This window comes from Barbatula barbatula (assembly GCF_947034865.1).
Source record: "Barbatula barbatula genome assembly, chromosome: 24".
Taxonomy (NCBI): Eukaryota; Metazoa; Chordata; class Actinopteri; order Cypriniformes; family Nemacheilidae; genus Barbatula; species Barbatula barbatula.
Window position 1 is genome coordinate 12,993,184 of NC_136787.1, and position 21,286 is coordinate 13,014,469.

The following is a 21,286-nucleotide window of genomic DNA, read 5'->3' on the forward strand; positions in this document are numbered from 1 at the left end:
ACGCAGCCATTCGCTCATTCACCCTGACAGCTCTGGGAGACTCCGTCCCCCACACATGGAACTCATGGGCACTCGTTTTCCATCCTCCTCACTCTATCCGGAGCAGATTTAAGAGAGGGAAAAAAACATTGCCTTCCGCTGTCATGCCCTTTCGGGTTCAAAGCATCACTTAAAGAGGCGAGAGTGGCGGTCAGGAACGTCTACTCACGTGGAGAAATGCAATCTGCACATCACAGAAGCCATCAAAGCAACAGAGCCCGGATAGGAATCCGGTTATCGTGCGTCTCCATGGCTGCCGGAAAGGTTGTGTGGCTTTGAATGTCAGCCTGAATTGAGGCGCTCAAAGCTCATAGATGGATATTTGACAGAAAGCGTCGTCGGGAGGGGTGAATGAGGTGAGGGCCGGTACGACTCGCAACCTTTTGTGGATGGCTCTAAATGCCAGGACAAACATTTGACATTGATGAAATAATATCTGCCAGACCACCATTAACCAATACAGAAGAACAAGCGGGCTGATGTATGTAAATCCTTTATCCGGGGGGCATTATCGACCACAAAACTGCACGGCTTAAAGCATGTCAGATCAAAGCGCTCATAAGCACAAACTTACTTAAATTGGCTCAATGCCGCGTCTCTAAACTGATCGATAAGAAAACCCTTTCTTCGTGCGACTTATGACTCTTGCGCTATAAGCAAACTTATAAATAACGTTCAAACAGCCACATAATTGCTGTTAAAACAATATTGAAGAGCTCGATGTGGCCTTGTAAGAACCGACTAACTGCACACTTGAGTTATAGCCAAGGAGAGCATGTTAAAAAAACACGATTTGTAGAAATAATTGGATGCTTGTCTGATCGATCGCAATCCTCTGACCCTTCTATTGACTACCACATCAATATATTTCTATCACCGGCCCATAAATGACTAAAAGTGGCCCAAAAGAGTCAGTTATGGCTCTTTAAACACCAGCCCATTAAAACCACGATGGGATAAGAAACCTCAGTTTAAAAATGGGCCTAGCAGTTTGAAAATCACCTTAAATCCTGACAGTCTGTCAGACATCCGTGTGGAGTTTCCAATATTTATCAATAATCATCACATCGATGCTACAATAACAGACCGCCACAATTAATCTCTTTTATTTATTTTGACGTTAAGATTTCAGTTAAGCTTTCTACGATATGTATTGATCCGTACGCACAAAGCCGCAGGCTTTTCGCAACTGTGTGTGAAAGCAGGAAGGATGATTGAAAGGAGCTGAACTAAACATGGTAGCTACAGACTTCCATATTTGATTGTGCCGAAGAGAACGGCACAGCAGAAATAACATTGCGTAGAAGTCAGTTCTCTCCCGCTCTCATTTAAAGCTTATCTCCAAAGCCTTGCTCTCGCGTCTCCCCACTGCGCATCACTACACAGCTTATATGAATAACAATATTAAAGCGAGAGAACAATATTCCCTCTATGCATATGCTGACAGGGGAAGGTCTCCAATTTGAGACCCCAAACCGCCGTCTATCAACCAGAAATCTTAGTAAAAGTATTTTTTATTGCTCTCCCATGCTGGTATCAAACCAACAAAACAGGCGTTTAAACACTGTCCGCTAATCTAATGAAAGCATCCGTTCTGATATGTGGCAGACGACGGATGTGATATAAAAAAGGAGGGGCTGAGGAAGTGTAAATGAGAGAGGGTGAAGTCTCCAGAGGCTGTTTCGGGGGCGTGAGGAAGACGAGTCTGTCTTAGCATCGGTCTGATTAATCCATTAGCAAATGAAAGTGCACATGATGGACAAGCCAGATGAGATAACGTATGTTTGTGGGTAGACGGGGTTGGGAGGTTCACGTGTAAACATATGACTGGTGCAACACATGACCAGAGAAATTTACTGTAAAAGCCTGAGAGCATGTGTCCATCTGTGCGTCTGTGGGTGTGTGTGGTTGGGAGGGAATTTAAATATGAATAAATGATGACATAATAGCCTCAGCACTCAAACCAATTAAAGCGGTCGGTCAGAAGCACATACTAAAGCCTTAACTGTCTGTCTGCTCCAAATTTGAATCCAATAACTCATAGCAAAATGCCCACAATCATTTTACAACATAAAACACAATAATTTGCTTATGCTCTCAACATCTTTTCCTTTTTTTCTCCCCTTCCCATCACTTAGGAAGAACAAAGCCCCAAAGCTGTAAAATTAGCTTGTACCATATGCTACCATTGGCTCTTCAATACTTAGGCTTAAACTAAATAATTATGCAAATACAAATGAGATCTCTTTTGGCGAAATCCTTTTTTCATATTTGATATCTAAGCGGAACTGACATTAATCAGCTGAAAATCCCGCCTGCCGATAAACAATGACAAAATATTCCATCATCGTCACCCATCCACCCCCAGACGCAGGAACACAACACTTTCAGTTGAATGCTTAATTGATCTGAAGTGGGATTTTTTGGTGGAAATGGCTTAAAATAATTCGCTTTTTCCATCTTGCACTTAACCAAAAAGCTGTTTTGGTCTGTTTAGCGAGTTCCACTTCCTTATTTAACATTACTCAGTCAAATGCCATGTTTTACATGTGGTGTCACTGAACTTTTCTGAAATTCATGACGTAAAACAAAGCTGTGGTTTGAATAACCCCAAAAAGCCCCACGGGATGTCATAAGAACTCATTTCAGAAGTCCTTTTGTGCATTTCCCAATACATCATAAACAAATCCACAATATGCAGATACTACTGTATAATTGATATATGAAAGATAGGTGAACGTTCAACCACTGAGCTCACAGAGATGGCCAACTAGAGCATTACACATTAAACTGACCTTTCCCATCACATAAGTAAAAGAGCCAAATAATGGCAACGGGTAATTCTCTTTGAGTTAAAGGCTACTGGGGTTTTTGTGAATGTGTTTGGAAAAGGGAAAAACCTTTTGAAACTTCCTCTACATGGGGAGAGAGACGTATACCAACATGCCTGACATTTTTAAATAAACCATAATGTGTCATGTTCACTCACAAGGAAACGACACTGGAAAATATCAAAGATAGTTTGGTACCTGACTATCCGAGGCATGTGCCACACCCATTCCCTTGTCAGACAAGCTCAGAAAACAATGATGGAGAGAACCTCTCCCCATATTTTCACTGCTGTTCAATTAATGACAAATATAGAATCTGTCACAAATACAGAGCAATAAACTGTAGTATCAGAATTTTTTATTAAATATCACACGATAGCCTATCTATTTCTCTAGTGAACGCATTTGATTTGTCATTTTCCATTATTGACTTCAGAACAATCCATACCGACACCCAGAAACAGCCTTCAAAACTAAAAACTCACAAAATATTAGATAATATTGTGAACGTTGTGTGGAGTGGTGCATAACATTTTACTATACAGAACCCAAAGTATCTTAAGTGATACATTAAAATGAATATATAATCAAAATACCTAATAGGCCTGAAAAAAGATCAATCATTTTTTAAACGTATGCACGCATCTTTTATGGATCAAGAACACAAAATACAATGGACAGCCGACAGTATTCACAAAGTAAAGTATTCACATAAAAAGTGAACCGATAAGAACGCAGCTTATGTATACGAGTACGTGTAAGAAAACATCCATCCCAAATGTTTGAGGAACAAAGCATGTGACACCGACAAAAACATACACCAGTCAGTCAAATGACTGAACTTGTAACACAACGCCTTCCATCTCCGCATCACTGCGCGGTCATGCACGCGCTCTCTCTCTCTCTCTCTCTCTCTCTCTCTCTCTCTCAAAGACGAGTCTAGCCGGGCACCTGCGTTCACGCGCACGTCAACACTAAAATCAACAGACTTTCAATGCAGGTTCATTGGGTAACGTTTGAGCGGCACAGCACATGAAGCTAATAGAGTCACTTATTAAGATCCGTGTGTTTGGTTTCTGTTTAAAGTGACGCATACGGCAGTGCTTGCGTTACCGTGTGAGGGGATTTCACAAACAGGAATGACAAGCGAAACTAAAAACGCTACGTAGTGTCAACACAAAATTACGTAGCCACTGAGTCATCAGAAGATCCCCATCAAAATAAAATGATTCTGTGTTGAGACTCCTTGAAGTTCGGTTTAAAGCACTTACAGTCTTCTCTTTCTGGTGATACAAATGAACGAATGCGAACACGTACAATCATCTACATTGAACTTCTGTGCTTCACGACGTAGGGAAAACGATAAAGTGTGACACCTGCCCTGACAACGATTCAAACGAATTGCGACAAAATCTAGGCTACTGTGATAACTTGTTGATGTTCACCGATGTGAAGAAAAAAAAACTAATGGTCACTGTATGAACGAGTCTGGTAAACATAACTTGTGGGTTAAGGAAGCGATGTTTAAAAACAGAATATGATAATGACATTAGCGTATGTTTATTGTAAATGTCCACATACCTGGAGAAAACATCCGGGCTGCTATCAAGGCACCGAAAAGGTAGATAACCGACTGCATCCTTAAAGAAAACCCGGGTTCTTCCTTGTACAGTCACTCTCGATGTCCGAAGAGTATCTCAAAAATGTTAAAAGCTTAAGTTGTTGGATTCAGACAGCTCTAGGAGGTCGGCGAGATGAAGGGATCGGAGAAGCTTCTCTGTGTGGAGCGGGCAGGTGAAGTCTGGTCACTGCTAGCGAGCGAGCGAGGGATTCACTGAGTTGCGCTTCAGCCACGCCCACAATCACTCCGGTGTCACGCCTTCGGGTGATGCTCGCTGTGGTCGTTTGACGCCGTTTGCTAACCGCTGGAAAGTCCAGTGATTTAAGCGAAATGTTTGAAAAAAATAATGATTTTAAATACGAAGTTGATGCCAGATTCTTAGACAAGTTATAGGGTTTCACTGAAGGGCCCTATACAGACCCCTGACGCATTAATGGCTTTTATAAAAAAAGTCCCTTACGAAAACGAACCATGGTTTTCATAAAGCAAACCACATTAAAGTTACTTTAATTTGTGATCAAACAAATCCCGATTTGCAAATGATTCACTTGTCTTGGAGTCGGTTGGTTTAAACGGGTTAGCATCATAGCAGAATGCCGTTAATCGAGACATGCGGGAGTTTACAAAACGTTTGACGTAGTCAATAATCATTCTGTGAGAAAAATAACATAAAAACAAAGGCGATTGACTTGAGTGTGATATTACACACAAACAGTTATAAAACCAATCGTTAGCCAACGAGGGATTTCAAGTTTCAACACATTGGGGCCAGGCAATTGGTAAGACATTTTCCAAACCGTAAACAGAACACACAAGTAGGCCTACTAAAAGGGTATATTGAATGTTATACTCTTTCCGTATTATAGGCCTACTATATACAATTAAGTGTTATTGCAGGCATATTTTTAGGCAACGTATTTAGACCGTTTCTCAAACGGAAGCAAGGAGGTCGCATTTGCAGACTGCACCACGTCGTAAAATTTATAACATTAATTGTTATAAATTTGACCATTATTCATAGTTCAGCTGAAATTGTTGTTATTATGACTTGCGAATGTAACACTCAGTTAACTCAAATAAATTAGGCTTGATGACATGCGGACTACAAGGAGGATTCAGCCTTGCGTTTGAGAACGGCGCAAATGTGTTGCAGCTCTTTTCATGGGTTCAAAGCAGCACTTTCGTTTGGTTGGCTAATAACAATGTGTTTGAACGGTAGAAAAATATGGTTAGGTTACTGTTATTCAGAGAACTGTACGCTATCGTAAAACATAATTCGTTAACCCTAAAGGCTGAAGTATAGTTACCCTTTTACGCGTACGCGTAGGACAGCGTACAGTGCGCGTGACGCAAAATCTTTCTTTAGAATAGCACGCCACCACCGCCGAAATTTTGGCTGCGTTCAGAGACCCTCACATACGGTCTTAGCCACTTGAGAGCGCACGAAGTAGGTGCGGAAATCTGTCCAATGTCTTAGAAATGCCAAAGTGCAGTGCCCTTAACGCACACCAAACTCACACTGTCTTGAATAGCTCTTCCGAGCAGTATTCCGGCTAAGTGCATCCCATTCCCATCATGCATCACGTTGACTGGGTCTTGCAAGATTTTGCGGAAAGCTTTCATTAAACCACTGCTTTTTAAGGTTATTTCTTTATTTGTCTTTAATATGTAGGCCTTTCGCTATTGTGTTTTTCTTTAGTTTTAGTTTTTTTGGGTACAGCTGCTTTGATACTTTAAAAATAAATCTGAATTGAAAATATAATTCGATATTATTAAACTTGTATATAATATAAAATTTCGTAGTAAAACATAGTGTTGCACATATTATTGGTGAAAACTTCATAGTTAGGTTTTTTGTAAAACTGCTTTTTATCACATAATTAGAAACACCACATTAGTTAAGGTTATGTTTCTCCCACCGGGTAAGAAATACTACATGCTCACTTGGGATCGTCACACAAGAACACTTTGGCCAAAAGTGCCGTTTTATTTCCATCTTGTCATTAAATTGTGGCTTTAAGGAAGAAAATGACACTTACATGTCACACTGCATTTGAAAGTGAATAGAATTCTGCAACGAGACCCATTTTGCAGATCAATATCAGGCTCAATATTAGTAAAAGTTAAAATATCCCTGTTTGCCTTCTTCATTATAGTACATTTTATCGCAGCAGTTTTATTATAACTTCCTGACCCTCTTAACTGAGTAGCCCTAGGGGAGAGATTTCAAGCTCTCTTTGTGCTTACGGCGTTAACATTAATTAGTTGCGTTTAATGATCATAAACTCTGGCTGTTTAATGTGTTTATTGAAGACCACTTCCTAATATTCATTTATTGGATCCAATGAGGGACCTTTCTGGGCCCTCCAGGTAAAAACATGCCATTTTAAATATAATTAGACTTTACAAGACCTAAGAAGCCAATTAATAAACTTTCTGATCGGAAAGTAGAAAACTCCAAGCTAAAAAACGACATTTTAAAAGTTAATCTTAATAATATGATGCAGCATGAGGTGTTGCAAGTTTAACACTTTGAAGCTACCTACAGTATTTAGTGTTAGGTGTCGTATGTTTGGACTCAAACCAAAGAAACAGCACCTCCACTTGACTTGGCTAATGGCATGTTCATCTGATATCCAGTAATCTCACTTCTTGTTGTGAATGCTTAATTTTTTTGAAGTACAAGTCACAGTTTGGATCCTACATTGTATGAATGAACAGGCATGCACCTAAGATCCTTGAAAAAGAATCCAACACCAGGGGTTCACTTTGAACTGGGAAAGCGTGATATGCGCTTGAACGTGTCAGATTTCGTGTGATCTAGATCCTTCCCTGAGTCGGATATTTTCTTTAAACTGTCAGTCTAATTTAGCACTTTAGCGGTTTGGCCGTTTCATGTCCAACCGCAGCTGGGAACGTGTAGACTTTCAAAACAGACTTCATTTCCATCGAGGGGAACAGTCCAGGGGGCTGAAAAACTGTTTAGCAATCATCGGCAACAAGGTCGGAAGATGACAAAGTCATAAATCAAATACAACTGCGGAAGCGAGACTGATTGAACCAGTTAAAAAGCTGTTGCCATCCGTTATGTTTTAGAGTGGAATTGTGCCATTATGCTGAATATTCTCAGGATGTTTGCTTGAGTTTCTTCTGTCTATGAGACCCAAGACATTTTCATTATCAAAAAAGGAGACATTTGTTAAGTTTTTTGAAACACTTTTATAGCTTTATTGCCAAGAAACAAACAAAATACGGCATGCGATGTAGTTGGAATTTTAAGTCTTGTTTTACCATGGTCCCTCAGAGTTTAACAACTAAAGTGTAATACGGGACAATACAAAGGACCTCTTATCTGTCCTCGAGGCTTTACGAATGGAAGACTAATTATCTGTCTGGCCTTTGCAGTCTAGAGCCATTCTCCAACCAAGACTTGCAGCATTTATAATTTATATCCTACATTTTTAATTCAAAATGGGTTTTGGCTCATTCTCAGCATGCCTTGTGTTAAGACTTGTAGAGCGACTGTCACAAATAAACAGTTTTCAGCGTTTCACAGTTTAATTTTACAATCTTTACTGTGCTATGTGTATATTTTTTAGAAGTCACATCAAAAGACTGTTTAATTGAATGAATGATTTATAAATTCAGTTTCTGCTGATTCGCTGTTAATTCATTTATTAAGCATTCCATGTGAGAGAATAACTTGTGAGCCAAAACCATTTTTCCACAAAGTTTGTATTATTTATTGTTTGCAAAGTTTACTTTTCGATTTAAGTTTCATGCGTGTCCTTTCCCTCGTGCTCACACCCGAGGAATAGAAATCTATTTCAGAAATGGTTGCACTGGTGATGTTGATGTTTTCTCTTGTTTAGTGTTTTGTGTACCTGTTTACATCCCACTGGCAAGGGTAAACAAACCAGTTATCAAACAGAGGCTGGGTTTGCCTTTATAACTACAGAGAAGGGTTCTTGTTTATTTTTTGCATTTGCCAGTGAAGTAAATGTCAGTTAAACACAATATTGATTGTTATAATATGAGGGTATTGACTCATTTAGCATGGTTGGCAAATCTTGTAGTTGTTGTGAGAAAACAATTGATTTTATTCAAATGTTTTGCAGAGTTTGTTCTTCGTGTGACAAAGGTGGGCAGCAGATGAGGAAAGTATAGTTTATGCAATTGTGCCTGGTCTGTATGAGTGCTTGACTTGAAAACTGAGAGCAGAATGGAGACAAGCATTTTGAGGCCTTTTGAAAGGAACAGTATTCAGTGTTGAAACAGTAATGTAACAGTCATACAATTTGTAATTATACATGCCAGATTACAGGAATCAAGCAGTTTTGGGTGATGGTCATGCATAGAACAAGTCACACGCTAAGGTGCGTGAATTGGTATTAAGATGTATTAAAAGTGTGTGGTGCGGCAATTAATTGTAATGGTTCATTTTCACCTCACCTTTTTTACTCTTTTGTTCAATCCAAATTTGTATTTAGACTTTGCACGAAAAATAGGTTTTGAGCTTTTAAAGTGACACTTCAATATTTATAATTTTGTTTCTTACTGCAGACATTTAGTAAAATGTGAAAAACTTTTAGGGCTAACTAAAATCTTATACCCTTTAGAGTGGAGGGGTGTTGGTACTTTCTTCTATTTCACTCACAGAACTTTGTGAAATAGTTCTTATATTCTACATTGTAAGAGTTTCAGTCACACTCTTTCAGACCTTAAAGATATGCCAGCCGGTCACTGAAGAGGGACGAACCTCAAAAGCTTTAGAAGTATTATAGTCATATAGCCTTGAGCATCTCCTTTTTTTGTTTAAAGATGCCCTCACCTTATTTTATCGCCTGCCTTTATATCTCTTTTAGTTCCACGGCCAACTGTTGTTTCACTTTTCCCCAATTGATTTTACCTGCATAGTTTATACCCAGTCCAAGACTAAAAGGGTTTTCAAAGAATAGCCACCAAGGACAAATGCAATTTAAAAACAGTTTATTGGACACTTAATCTGTGTCTTAAGAATCACACCCCATTTTATGTCAAAGCGCAAGGAGCTGCAAAAACTCATCTCAAAGTTCATTGCTATTACTCTGCACCTGGAGCGAGAGTCAAGGTCTGGTTTGTCAAATCTTCTTATTGTATGTTCTCAATGTAATTGGTTGTGATCTCACAAAGGCACAAATAATATCTAAAAAATGACAAATCGCCACAAACTGTGGAAGAAATGAGGTAGCTAATCACTTTGTATTGAATCACAACACATTATAATCCATCATTTCAATCTATTAAATCATTGAACCATACATTTCATGGCTCGAAAATCTGATTTTTTAAATGAATTAATTTGGTCTGGTTTGCAACCATTAATCCTGAATGTTTAATGGATTGCTTGACTTTTCCGGGTCAAAACACCAAGAGTTTATATTTCTCTGTTGGGATGAGTTTTGATCTGTTAATAGTCACTGTGTGTTTGTCATGGCTACACAGTTCAGATTGATGTTTATCGAAATGGAGGAGCTGGAAAAGAATCGGCTGGGTGATTACGGCGCGCTTGTCAAAAGCCTGAATGGTTCCAATTGTCAGATCTATCTCAGGCTTTCAGTGGCCAAGATGAGCATGATTACATAATTATGTGTGAAAAGCGTCTCTTTGGGGCCAGCAAGTGGTGCATACAAGAGCCATTATTTACTGCGGGCAACACAGAATACACCATTGAATAACCCGCGCAAATGTGTGAGCTGAAGATAAACCACATTATCCTCCTCAGTACCTTCAGTGTGAATGAAAGTTCCAACTGTTTCATTTTCAGTTATGGCCCATGTGTTGACACGCTTCAGCAGATCATGCAGGAAAACACATACAACATATGCACTTTTGCCTGGTGCTGTCCAAGCAGCTAGTTTTATCCCCAAAAGGGAGTTTGTTTGGGTTTTTGTGTCTTTTTAAAAATGTTTCGTGAATGAATACACCACATTGCATTCATAGGATGATTTATATGAGATAACGTACAAATGCGCTCTATAGAGCAGTTTGTCCGTTTAGGGCTACTCTATAAACAACATGGAGTTTTCAATGCAAGGGAACATGCGGTGTATGTAGATAGACATAGCTCATTCTAAGGTAATAAAAACATAAAACTTCATTATGTAATGTCTTTATACACCTCTAAAGACATGGTTATGTACTGTATATTATATTGCATTTTTGTCAATAGATCCTCCAAAATATATAAACTGGACCTTAAAGATTCCAAGAGATGTACAGATCAGCTTGTGTAATCTTTGTCAAAATGTGACCCTGTCTTGTGTCATTTTTTTCCATTTACTGCTTTCTACAAAAAATCATCCTACACAATAGAAAGAACTTTTTGTGAAAACATAACCTTGACTTCTTTAATATTGACTGAGTCACATGTCAAAGATTGAAATAATAGTGAAATAAATGCTAGAATGAAACTTTGAAGCTTGTTATGTCATAATTAGATTCTGGGACTTTGGCCTGATTTTCACAGTCTGGGTCACAAATAATTCTCAGCCAAAAAAATTGTGACAGTCATCGCCATTACTGCCTTCGGAAGACACGTATAGAATGGCAACATTCTTTGCTCAACTCTTTTCAACAATTGCGACCACGACGCAAATTCCTGTATTCTGTTTTTATAGCATCAAATGCCACATTTGATTCTCACAGGGTTTTGTTAATTGCTCAACAATGTCATTACTACACTTCACTCAATCGTGTGGGAATCCACTCAAACGCTCTTTTATAGCTTTCACCTCCATCATAAGCATATCATCCGTTAAAATTTTCCCGTCAAGAGGCTAATTACGGAAATGTCACGAGCCAGTTACTTCAGAGCTTGAAGTGTTTCACGCTAGCTTTGAAAACAAGGGGACTCAAAGATCGTCTGATGACTTTGTTGTGCACCTGCAGTCTGCTCAACTGCAGGTGCAGCCTCTAGGCTCCAGAAACCTCACAACACCTATACAGAATTAGCACGCCTGAAACAAGATGAACTGTGGCGACATGCAGATGAATTTCTCAGGGCTGTACTTTGCTATTATGGAAAAGATAGAAGGAGCGAGAAGAGAGAAGCAGAAGACAGGCAGACCGACTGGCTCCCATCTATAAAAGAGGTAGTTAAAAAAATGCAACGTCTGTCATCGTTTACTCATCATTAGGCACATCAGTGCTTAATTTGGAAATTATAGCATGTTTGAAGGGATTATGGAATCTCCTTGGACCTGGCAGTGTTTTTGTTTCTGGTGCTTGTGGAAATGGAAAGAATATTTATATAATATGCAGTAAAATGCTATGTGGATTAGCTTTGTTGCTAAGACATTCAGATATTTACGATCACTGACAGGTCACATGCCATGTAAATGGATGTTGTGTTTCCCAGACAACATAGCCCAGCTTCACATTTCAATGTGTGTGGAAATCTCCAGACTCTTTAATGCATTGCAGCCCAGCATCCCTCATCCACCTCGCCATAAACACTCTTGTCTGATCTTTTCGGTATCATGAGCAAAGGGTTGGCAGGTTGGATCTTGACATATTTTGAGGCACAGAAAGGAGAAGATTGGCAGTAATAAGGGCTGTTTGTCACCTCCGGGGTCTCTGGTTTTCTCCCCAGCAACAAACCAAAGCGCTTCTGAAAAGAGAACCGAAACAGATCCGCTTGTCTGTTTAAACTTAGCAAAAGGCCTCTTTTTTCCACAGTATCCTCTGAAGGGTGTTTGTGATAACTCCATTTTCCATTTTATTTTTTAAGTGAAATGTTCCGAGCACCCATGTCACATTTATAATTTACAGACCTGGAAAAATAGAAGGAAAGGGAGCCGTCTTCTGCGGTGGGTGACGGATGATGGGCTGTATTTCGTACACTGAGCGGTACAAGAAAAGATCTTGTTGTGTCTGGAGGCGATGATGAGCTTCTTTTGTTTGGCGAATAGAAAATCAGATGCTGAGTGTGTTTGAATCAGTTACGATCCCATAGGTACGATGTTATAATAGCACTTTAACAACATTTCCTCTGTCGTCTAGTATAATTAACTTTATATGCCATTGTTGCGCCCACCTGCCTGCCATTCATTCACAGTGAGAGCCGTGTAATGAATACATGCTGCCCAGCCATTTTTATATATTTATATATAATGAAACACAATTATGATTTAGTGTTTTGGTATTATTTTAATACATAAACAAATCCTTGCACTTTCAAAAACATCATATTCCTACGGCATAAAATATGGATGTATTCAATATTCTTTATTGCAGAGAACCGTATATGAACAGAATAAATGTTACTGGGAAATGCAGTGTTTAATGTCACAGGACTAACTTTCAGTAAACAAATGCAGGTAGCAACTGAGACACTCGGCTCTAAAGAACGCTGTGGCATCTGTGTAAACAAGTCAGTCGAGTTATAATGAAAGGTCGTTGATTTTGACTAATTCTGGCTCGCCCGGTAAAAGAACATTCCTTTCCAACACGTAGTCTTTCCACCTGCCTAAGTGACTAGTCAGAGCCAATGCATTGAAAATCTTTGAAAGTGATGTGAATCCTTATCTTTCTGTGAGTGTATTGAATGAAAGAGTCACTTCGGAAATCTTTATGGTTGGTAAGCAGATATACAAAGTGACATTTAGGTATTTTTTGGTTGTAAACAATAAACATAAATGCCAGTTCAAACAGTAAAACTGGTTTTGTTAGTTAAAGTGATATTGAAAAATAAAAACAGGATGAAAAGTGACAGTGACAACATGTAAATAAATGCATTTTCAAGAAACGACAGAATATTTTGAATAATTTAATTGTTTTTTACTGTAGACCAAAAATTGCATCATCTGATCACCAAACAAAGCAGCTTACCCAATCCTCATTTTTGAGAATTGGGAGACCAGTATCTTATCCAATATATTAAGTAGGGCTGCCCCCTTTCACTCGAATATTCGTTATTCGACTAGAAGACACTTTTTCAACACATTTGTATTAGTCGATTGTCTGCGTATCCTTTTAATACGCAGACACTTAACATAGCCGTTCGCCCTAACACTTGAATAAAGGAATGCTATTATGAGCATGTCTAAACGTTTATTTGTCAGGTGTAAGAGCAACATGGTGGCTAAAAATGAAGAATATGCAATCCTACGTTTGCCAGATCTGTTGAGCCAACTTTCTCTCTGCTTTCACATTTAGAGCGTCCGAGTTTAGAAGGCGAGCGGTCTGTGATGTAGACAGCCTCTTGCAGCTGCGTGCTCGCTTCCATGCATTAATGCACTCGCGGTGTCGCATTGACTGAAGTGCTTTTAAATGTGTTTCAAAACAAGAAAAGAAGTCCGTAATGTACACTAACGGCCAATTCAGAAGAAAAACAGCTGTACTGCATGTGGAAGGCCATGCTAATTTGGCAGCCTGCTTGTTCTTCTAGGAGAGTTTAGATCTGACAGATGAGGTTAGGAACTTTTTAAGTGCTTGTAGAGCAATTTGTTGTCATGAGACTTGTTGGTTTACTGCGCAAAGTTTTGTTTACAGAGCAAAGTAGTGCAATTCGATTTTCTTGTGGGTAGTTATCAGTTGCTGAAGAACTCAGTGTAGGCTTTGGAATACGTATTATAAAGAGTTTTGACTCTGTGGATCTTTTTAGTTAAGCATCTGCTAGACTGCACTGCTAGACTTAATTTGGGATGCGTGTCATATTCTTTCCTTTGTAGACTTTCAGAATTTCTTACAAACCCTCCAAAAATAGCTAATGTTATATTCAGGCAGACTTTAAAGAGATTAATTGAGCTAATACCCCAGGATTCAATGACATTGCTGTACTGAACTTGGTAACTGCTGGCAAAGAACATGAGGCTAATTGGAGAAATAGGAGCGAGAGATTTTGGCTCTTGTGTAAGTTTGGAGAAATTAATATTTTTGAGTATGCATCACAGACCCAATGTCATCCCGAGTCCCCCAAAGATACTCTGCATATTTTTAATGAAATGAATGTCTCCATATGCAATGAATATATTCATATTGATCTCTCCCATGTTTTCAGACCCACGGAGGCGGTTGTACAGTATGAAGAAGTAGGTTGCTTTTGCATGAGTAGCTGTCAGACATCTCACAGATGGTTGTTGAGAGATTATTGTTTGCTTCGTTTATTTTCCAATCTATAAATAACGTTTATTTAAGTTAAATCAGAGTGATTTATTAGTGCTGAAACCCAATCTGTAATTCATTAAGGTGAAGCTATTGAACCACTAGATTCCAGAAAAAGGTGAACACTGCCTTATTTGAAACGTTAGAGAGCCTAAATAAAATGAATGGGTGAAAAATACTTGATGTAATCATTTTTTGTATGGGAAAATATGTTTTAAAAATACAAATAATTAACAAAGATTTATATTTCAATAAAGCACTATTTTAAAACCTTAATCACAGAGTTTAATAGGCTCATTAAATTCTTATTAGGAAGCTCATGTAGGTGTTTTTAATTCTCCAGTTAGGTTGATAATAATAGCTATAGTATTTCCCTAAGCATCAAAGGTGAATCTTAGAATCCTTGAAATTACCTTGATTTTATTTGCCAGAAGTTATTGCATTTTATACCTTAATATCTGTGTCCACATCCGATGTTCCTCACAAACGCTCAATGAAAATTGCTCAATGGTTGCTCATTCATTGTCCCAAGAGTTAAAAATAAAAACAAGACACACGGGACAGCGATTAGAGGACAGTGCATATATAATGGATGGATGTATGTAGCATGGTGCCAAATTGTAATGTAAGCACGGTTGGAGAAATTGTGGAGATGTCTTCTGAAACTCCACAGGAGACACATGGCAGCTTTTTCTTGGAGAAAAGCTATGGGGCCAATGTCTTAATTTTTAATCGTGCTGCTGTCTAAGAAAACAATGGAGTTATTAGGATGTCCTTTGTGATTTCATTTTTGCTCTGGATGTGGGACAAAAACTGCCAACAGCAAATCTTCTCAGCCGCTATGTGTGCTGAGATGTGTGTGAAATTTCCTGTCAATAAAGCAGGTAATCCCTATAGCAGTGTTCAAAGCTGCCATTGTCGTGTCAATGCTGACATTTTAAAAGAGGATTCATTCTTAGGTGACATTCGGCTCCAAAACAACAAGCAGAGGGATGTTTGTTAATGCCGTTCAAAACACAACACCATGTTGAAACTAGTAACTTTGTATTAGAACCTATTGTACTATTGCTCTTTTATGACATATCGCTTATTGCTCCCCGAACTCTTTGTAAGTCGCTTTGGATAAAAACGTCTGCTAAATGACTAAATGTAAATGTTGACTTCGGAAATAAACATAAAACATCCAGAATCTTTTAGTACTGATTTGTTTTGACTCTCCGAAACTAATGTTAACAGATATGTTTGATTTAAAAAATTTATTAGTAAATGTTGACATCAAATGTCATAACTATGATTAATAAATGATCATAAATGATGTTAGTTTGTGTTAGCTAATGCATCAACTATACAACCTTATTATAAAGTGTTACCAATATTTCAATATGAACGCAAACATTTCTCATCAGATTCAGATCCAAAACAAGATATCTGGTGTATGCATCTAACCATGTAGCTCCATACTTTTCGTGTTTCTTTAGTTTGGCAACTTTACGCTGTCATAAAAGTTGAAATACCACCCTGACCTGAAGTGGCTATAGTTTTATTACTGAAGGTTTCTCTATGGTGTGCCAATCAATAGTTAATTAAAGGCCTGAACACAAGACTGTGATCCGTGAGTCTTTCTGCAGACCGAGTCTGGATCCTGCTGGCCAGATATTTCAGGCCTCTCCGTACGGCTTGCTTCCTTTATCACTTGGTGAACTATTGAGTGGAGTCATAATTGCTAGATGTTGTTTTGTTGGTCAGCAACACAGTTGGTCTTTTATCTACATCTTTCTAGTATGTGAGGTCGAAAAGCTACTTAAAAAGATGGTTGGTCTTAATCGAGGAGATAGATGGTATTTGTTTAGAAAAGTTAGATCAGCGATATTCGTGAATGGGCTCGAACGTTACTAAACATTTCAAGTTTATTAAAAAGGAAAGTGCTTTTTTGCCCTGTGTTAATGTATTTTCATTTGAATTGAGTTCCGTAAAAGCACCAGACCTTTTGCAGACGTCTACAGTATTTGATGTCTGCATTTACATCTGCAATACTATCATGATTCTCGTGGTGAGACACGGAGAGAGGACCCAGGTGCAGACAGCGGGTAAGGGGTTAACATATTTTAATAATAAATAATAAAACATAGACCCACGTGGGGGTAACAGAACAAAACAGGGATACAATAACATGACAGGACTAAAACTAACTACACTTAAACAAGACTTAAATTAACTCTTGACATGAACTACAAATAACTAAACTGACAAGACATGAACTCACCAACCAAATCACAATGAACCAGCACAAGACAGAAGACACAAGGGCATTAAGTAAGCGAGCAAATCAAGAGGGAAACAGGTGTAGGGCATTAATCAATAACGAGGGTAACGAGAGGATGGGAACAAAGACGAGACCAGAGAGAGTGTCTGTAAGACCATAATAATTGCCTCTGTCCACATTAAACATGAGGTTCTGTCATGATCCTGCCACTACACTAAGAGAAACATGACATGATGCAGCAGAATCATGACACAATACGTCTCGGAGACAACTGCTGTCAGATGTCATATAGACATATAGAAGATGTCTGTAAGATAGTTATGATTTAGAATGGATGTAGAAGATGTTTAGCAGATGTTTTTACAAAGCAAATGTTTTCCAGATCTCCTAGAAGATGTCTTACAGATGTACCGTGCTAGCTGGGTTTGGAAATTGGGAATTGAAAGGCTCATCCCATTGTTTTAAATTGCCATAGAAATGCACTAATATATCGGCCAATAATCGGTATCGGCAGATCCATCAGCCGAAAGTTTAAAAACAAAACAGTATGATATTCAATATTAATAATCATTATATTAAGTAATAACATTCAGAAAGTAAGGAAAAAATCATATGAACGTTATGATTTAGCAGACAGCACTCTGAAAAATCGGAATCTGTGGAGAAATGTAGTATCGGCGCACCTCTAAATCTTGTTTCACAGTTCTTTCACAGTCAACAAAAAATTACTAAAATCTGTGTAAAGTAATACAAATGTTTTTGGTCCCTCTTCCCTGAACAGAAAAACTATAAGTAAAAAAATTACTTTTATCCCCCAAACGTGTCACATCCCCTTTCGCTCATTCAATATTTTTGCTCCACATGCTCACCACATTCCAGTGCGCTTCAGTTCAGACATTTTAACCCCCCTACAGCGACACACTCAACTGTCTAACCCCCCACCGTCTGTGAAATTCCCCTCCATCTTGGCCGTCTTACACCACCTTGCAGTTTCTTATTCATCTCATCTCTGGCCTGCTGCCAGCCAGCGGGCAGCTGTATCTATCCCCTCACTGATTTCTTGTTTTGCTGTAATCACAATGCCCTATATTCACAAAGCCTTTTAAAACACCAGCTGTTCCTGGCTCAGTTTAGGTTTTTGTTAAATAGGCTTTTAGATCGGTAGTGACAAGGTGATACCTGATCCCGGAGCATCACAGCTAACATCAGATACTTGAAAAAGCCACAGTGAAAGAGATCCGAAGGGCTTTTTTGAGATGCTTTAATATCACAGTTGAAACCTATGAGTTTACAGAATAAAAGAAAGAATTAAACAAGCAATTTTCTTGAATGCACCAAACGTCAGGATAACGCCACCCTATATTTTTTCACGAACCAGAGAGTGGAAGTCTTCTAAAAGAGAGATGTAAGATCACCACGGGTGGTAACCGTTCCGAATTTCTGGGCAGTTTTCTTCCGTCTTGACATTTCTGCTGGTCTCAGCACGCTTGCATTTCATCAATCTTATAGTAGACTGTCATACACGGTTTAGTTCAGCTGAGGACACAAAAATATGTGTTTGCTCAGAGCGGCATTCATTTGAATGACACTGTTACTAAAATGTTATTTTTCCTACCTCTCTTTTATTTCCGTGACCTGTGGTTGAGCTGGCATGCAGGATTTCTGTCAGTCTTCGCTGTAATGCTTAAGCTGTGGATTAAAAGTTTCAATTTTAGAGCAAATAGTAATTTTGCAGTTTTCGATTACAGGTCTCAGGGCAATGGATCCTTTCAAGGTGAGATCTACTCTGTGGCGGTGCGGCAGTAGTTAGGGGAGGACAGGATTCGGGGCAGAGGCTGTGTACATTTCAGACAGTACCATAGAGATCCAAAGAATGTAAACAAAAGTTTTTTTCTTTTACCATTAACCATTTTGGTGAGCCAGTGAATGCCTGTTTCACTGTAATGGATGTTATGAAAATGTCCTTTTGATGTACTTTTCATTTTGGAATTTTAATGAAAGAGGAAATGTGTTTTTGTATTTTTTAGAGGATGGCATTAGCGGTGGCACCTTAATAGGATCAATGCTCATGAAGATTACATAAGGAATTTTGTTAGACTTTACCTGGATTTCTGCATAAATAGGTCACACAATTTGACCTTAGCATAGACAAAACGGTACGCCTGTATTTATTTATTTAATTTCTTGATTATTTGATCAATATTCAATTTAATGATTTATTCTTGCTCACTTATTAAACAGTGTCACTTGGCTAATGATCTTTACCAATATGGAGTCAAAACAAGAATATTGTGCGTTATTAAAAAATACAGTAATATAAAATATTGTGCTGCATGTTTTTCGGTTACCAACATTCTTCCAAATATCTTCTTTTGTGTTTTGAAGCAAGAAAGTCAAACAGGTTTGAAATGACAATAGTGTAAACGATGATAAATTTGTATTTTTGTGAGAACTAAGATTTGGAATTCTTAACATAAGTGCACAGTAATACATATAGTTTAAATAGTGGAAATTGCTTTCGTAAGAGGAATATATATGACTGCAGGAGCACAGTGGCTTAGAAGGCTTAGTGTTAGGGATTCACATACCTTTTCCAGCCTGCACTGTGAATAAGTTAGGACATGAACATATATAAATGTTTGTGTGCGTTATTCAGGCAGACCGATAAACAAATACAGTCTATTTTTGTAAACTGAAGATCATATCAAGTTTCATGACCAATTTCTGGTCATTTTTTCACATATGTTTCATAGCAACACCTTGAATGCACTTCGGATAAAAGCATCTGCTAAATCGAATGTAAACATAGAAGTACGTTTGAGCTAATCGTTTTAATGACTGTCTCTGATCAGATTGTAAAAGACATTTCTTAGGTAGATTCTGAATATTTTTACCCAACATTCTGCCCTCAGGTAAATAGTTTCGGTCAATTCGTTTATTTTCGCCGGCAGAGAGTTTCATCCTTTTTATTCGCCATCCGTTCACATGAGTCCGTGTCACTGTCATATACTCTAGGGAGTCTCAGGCCATGAATTATTAAATCAGCAGCTGTTATTTCCACATTAGCATAATTTTACAATCCAATGAGTGCACTTACATTCTATTCAATGCATTTTTAATCTCCCATATTTCCGACCACATGGCTTGAAAGACGTGACTGGTATGCCCCCCTCTTTATCCAAATCAAGTTCGATTTGTATGAATCGTAACTATTTGACCGATAATCCCACCCCGATTCCTTAATGCATCTTTACTAGTATTCTGGGACCTATTTACATTTTAGAAATAGCATAAATGGGAAGGATTGGAGGAATGGGCTCATCGGGTTTGAGCACTATTTAGGATTCCTAGAAGGGTAAGGCTCATACCACACAAGCTCTTGGTCTCAGCTTTTAGAGGGATAAAAAGAGAGGTCAAAGCAATTAAATCAGGTTTGATCCCATGAAAAGGCTGCGGACGCCTGACGTAAGCCTCCCCATTACACTAATCCAGAGCAGGAAACTCAATACGGATAAGGAACTCCTATGACACCCGGCAAACTCTGGGTCGGGGTCTGGGGAGCATGTTAAATTACCAATCACACAGAATGGAGGAGAGCCTTTGAATCTACAGGTCTCTTTAAAAGCCACACAAGGGGATTACCTGCTCCATGGCAGGGGGTGTCTGTTTGTGTTTTTTTGTGTGTGTGCATCTACCATCTACCAGCTGAACCTCAGGAAGAGATGAAAAGAAGAATGACCGAACCAGCATCCCTTGATAGCAAAACATAAATCAACCATTCCCAGTCTCTCCACCTGACTGGTCTTCCAGATTCCCCTTTCCCACCGGGAAGCTCAGACCATGGACGACATAGACGTGTACCATCTCACTTTATCTTCTCACGTCGACTCTGGGTCTAATATTAGTCTGCTCGCAGATCCATCAGCTCTACCTCGCGAACCGCAACCTGCAGTAGATGCACAATGCAGTGTACAGTTCAAACGGTCATGTTTGCCTTGGCGCTCTCGAATTTTGTTCGTTTTACATCCAGAAGTTATTGCCTTGCGGGGAGGAAATCCGTACGGGGAATCTTTCTTACTGCGCAATATTTCTAAGGCCTCTTTCTGTTGTCGTTGAAGAACCACAAATATGTCCACGCTGTGGTGAAGTATGCTGGAAAAGGATTTACCAATCCATTGATATTTCACTAGGCGTTCACTGCTGTCAGATGCCCCTGATATACCGTATTTTATGGTGCAACACAAAAAATCCTTCCCTCTCCCAACTTCTCTGTTGGTGTATTTGAGATGACTGTGAATGAGCCAAAATAAGACGATTTCGTAGCTGCATATGCTTTTTGCTTCTGGAGATCCGATTTGGGTTCTTGTTGGTAACACTGTGCCACTG

The 21,286-nt window shown here is 38.8% G+C and overlaps 1 protein-coding gene across 3 annotated transcripts in view; it reads right to left on the bottom strand.

Annotated features, from left to right (window-relative positions):
• The window catches only part of alcama (activated leukocyte cell adhesion molecule a), a 54,285-nt gene extending 48,203 nt beyond the window's left edge, over positions 1–6,082 (bottom strand). Inside the window, exons 1-2 of one of the 3 annotated variants that reach the window (XM_079448856.1) lie at positions 6,010–6,082; positions 4,452–4,795 (exon numbers count right to left, since the gene is read on the bottom strand). In XM_079448856.1, the coding sequence (XP_079304982.1) occupies positions 4,452–4,509 (58 nt within the window). In that variant the 5' untranslated portion in view covers positions 4,510–4,795; positions 6,010–6,082. Of the gene's footprint in view, positions 1–4,451; positions 4,796–5,798 lie in introns of those variants that run through there. The other 2 variants (XM_079448855.1, XM_079448857.1) reach the window with 2 other exon arrangements.
• Between the last annotated feature and the right edge of the window lie 15,204 nt (positions 6,083–21,286).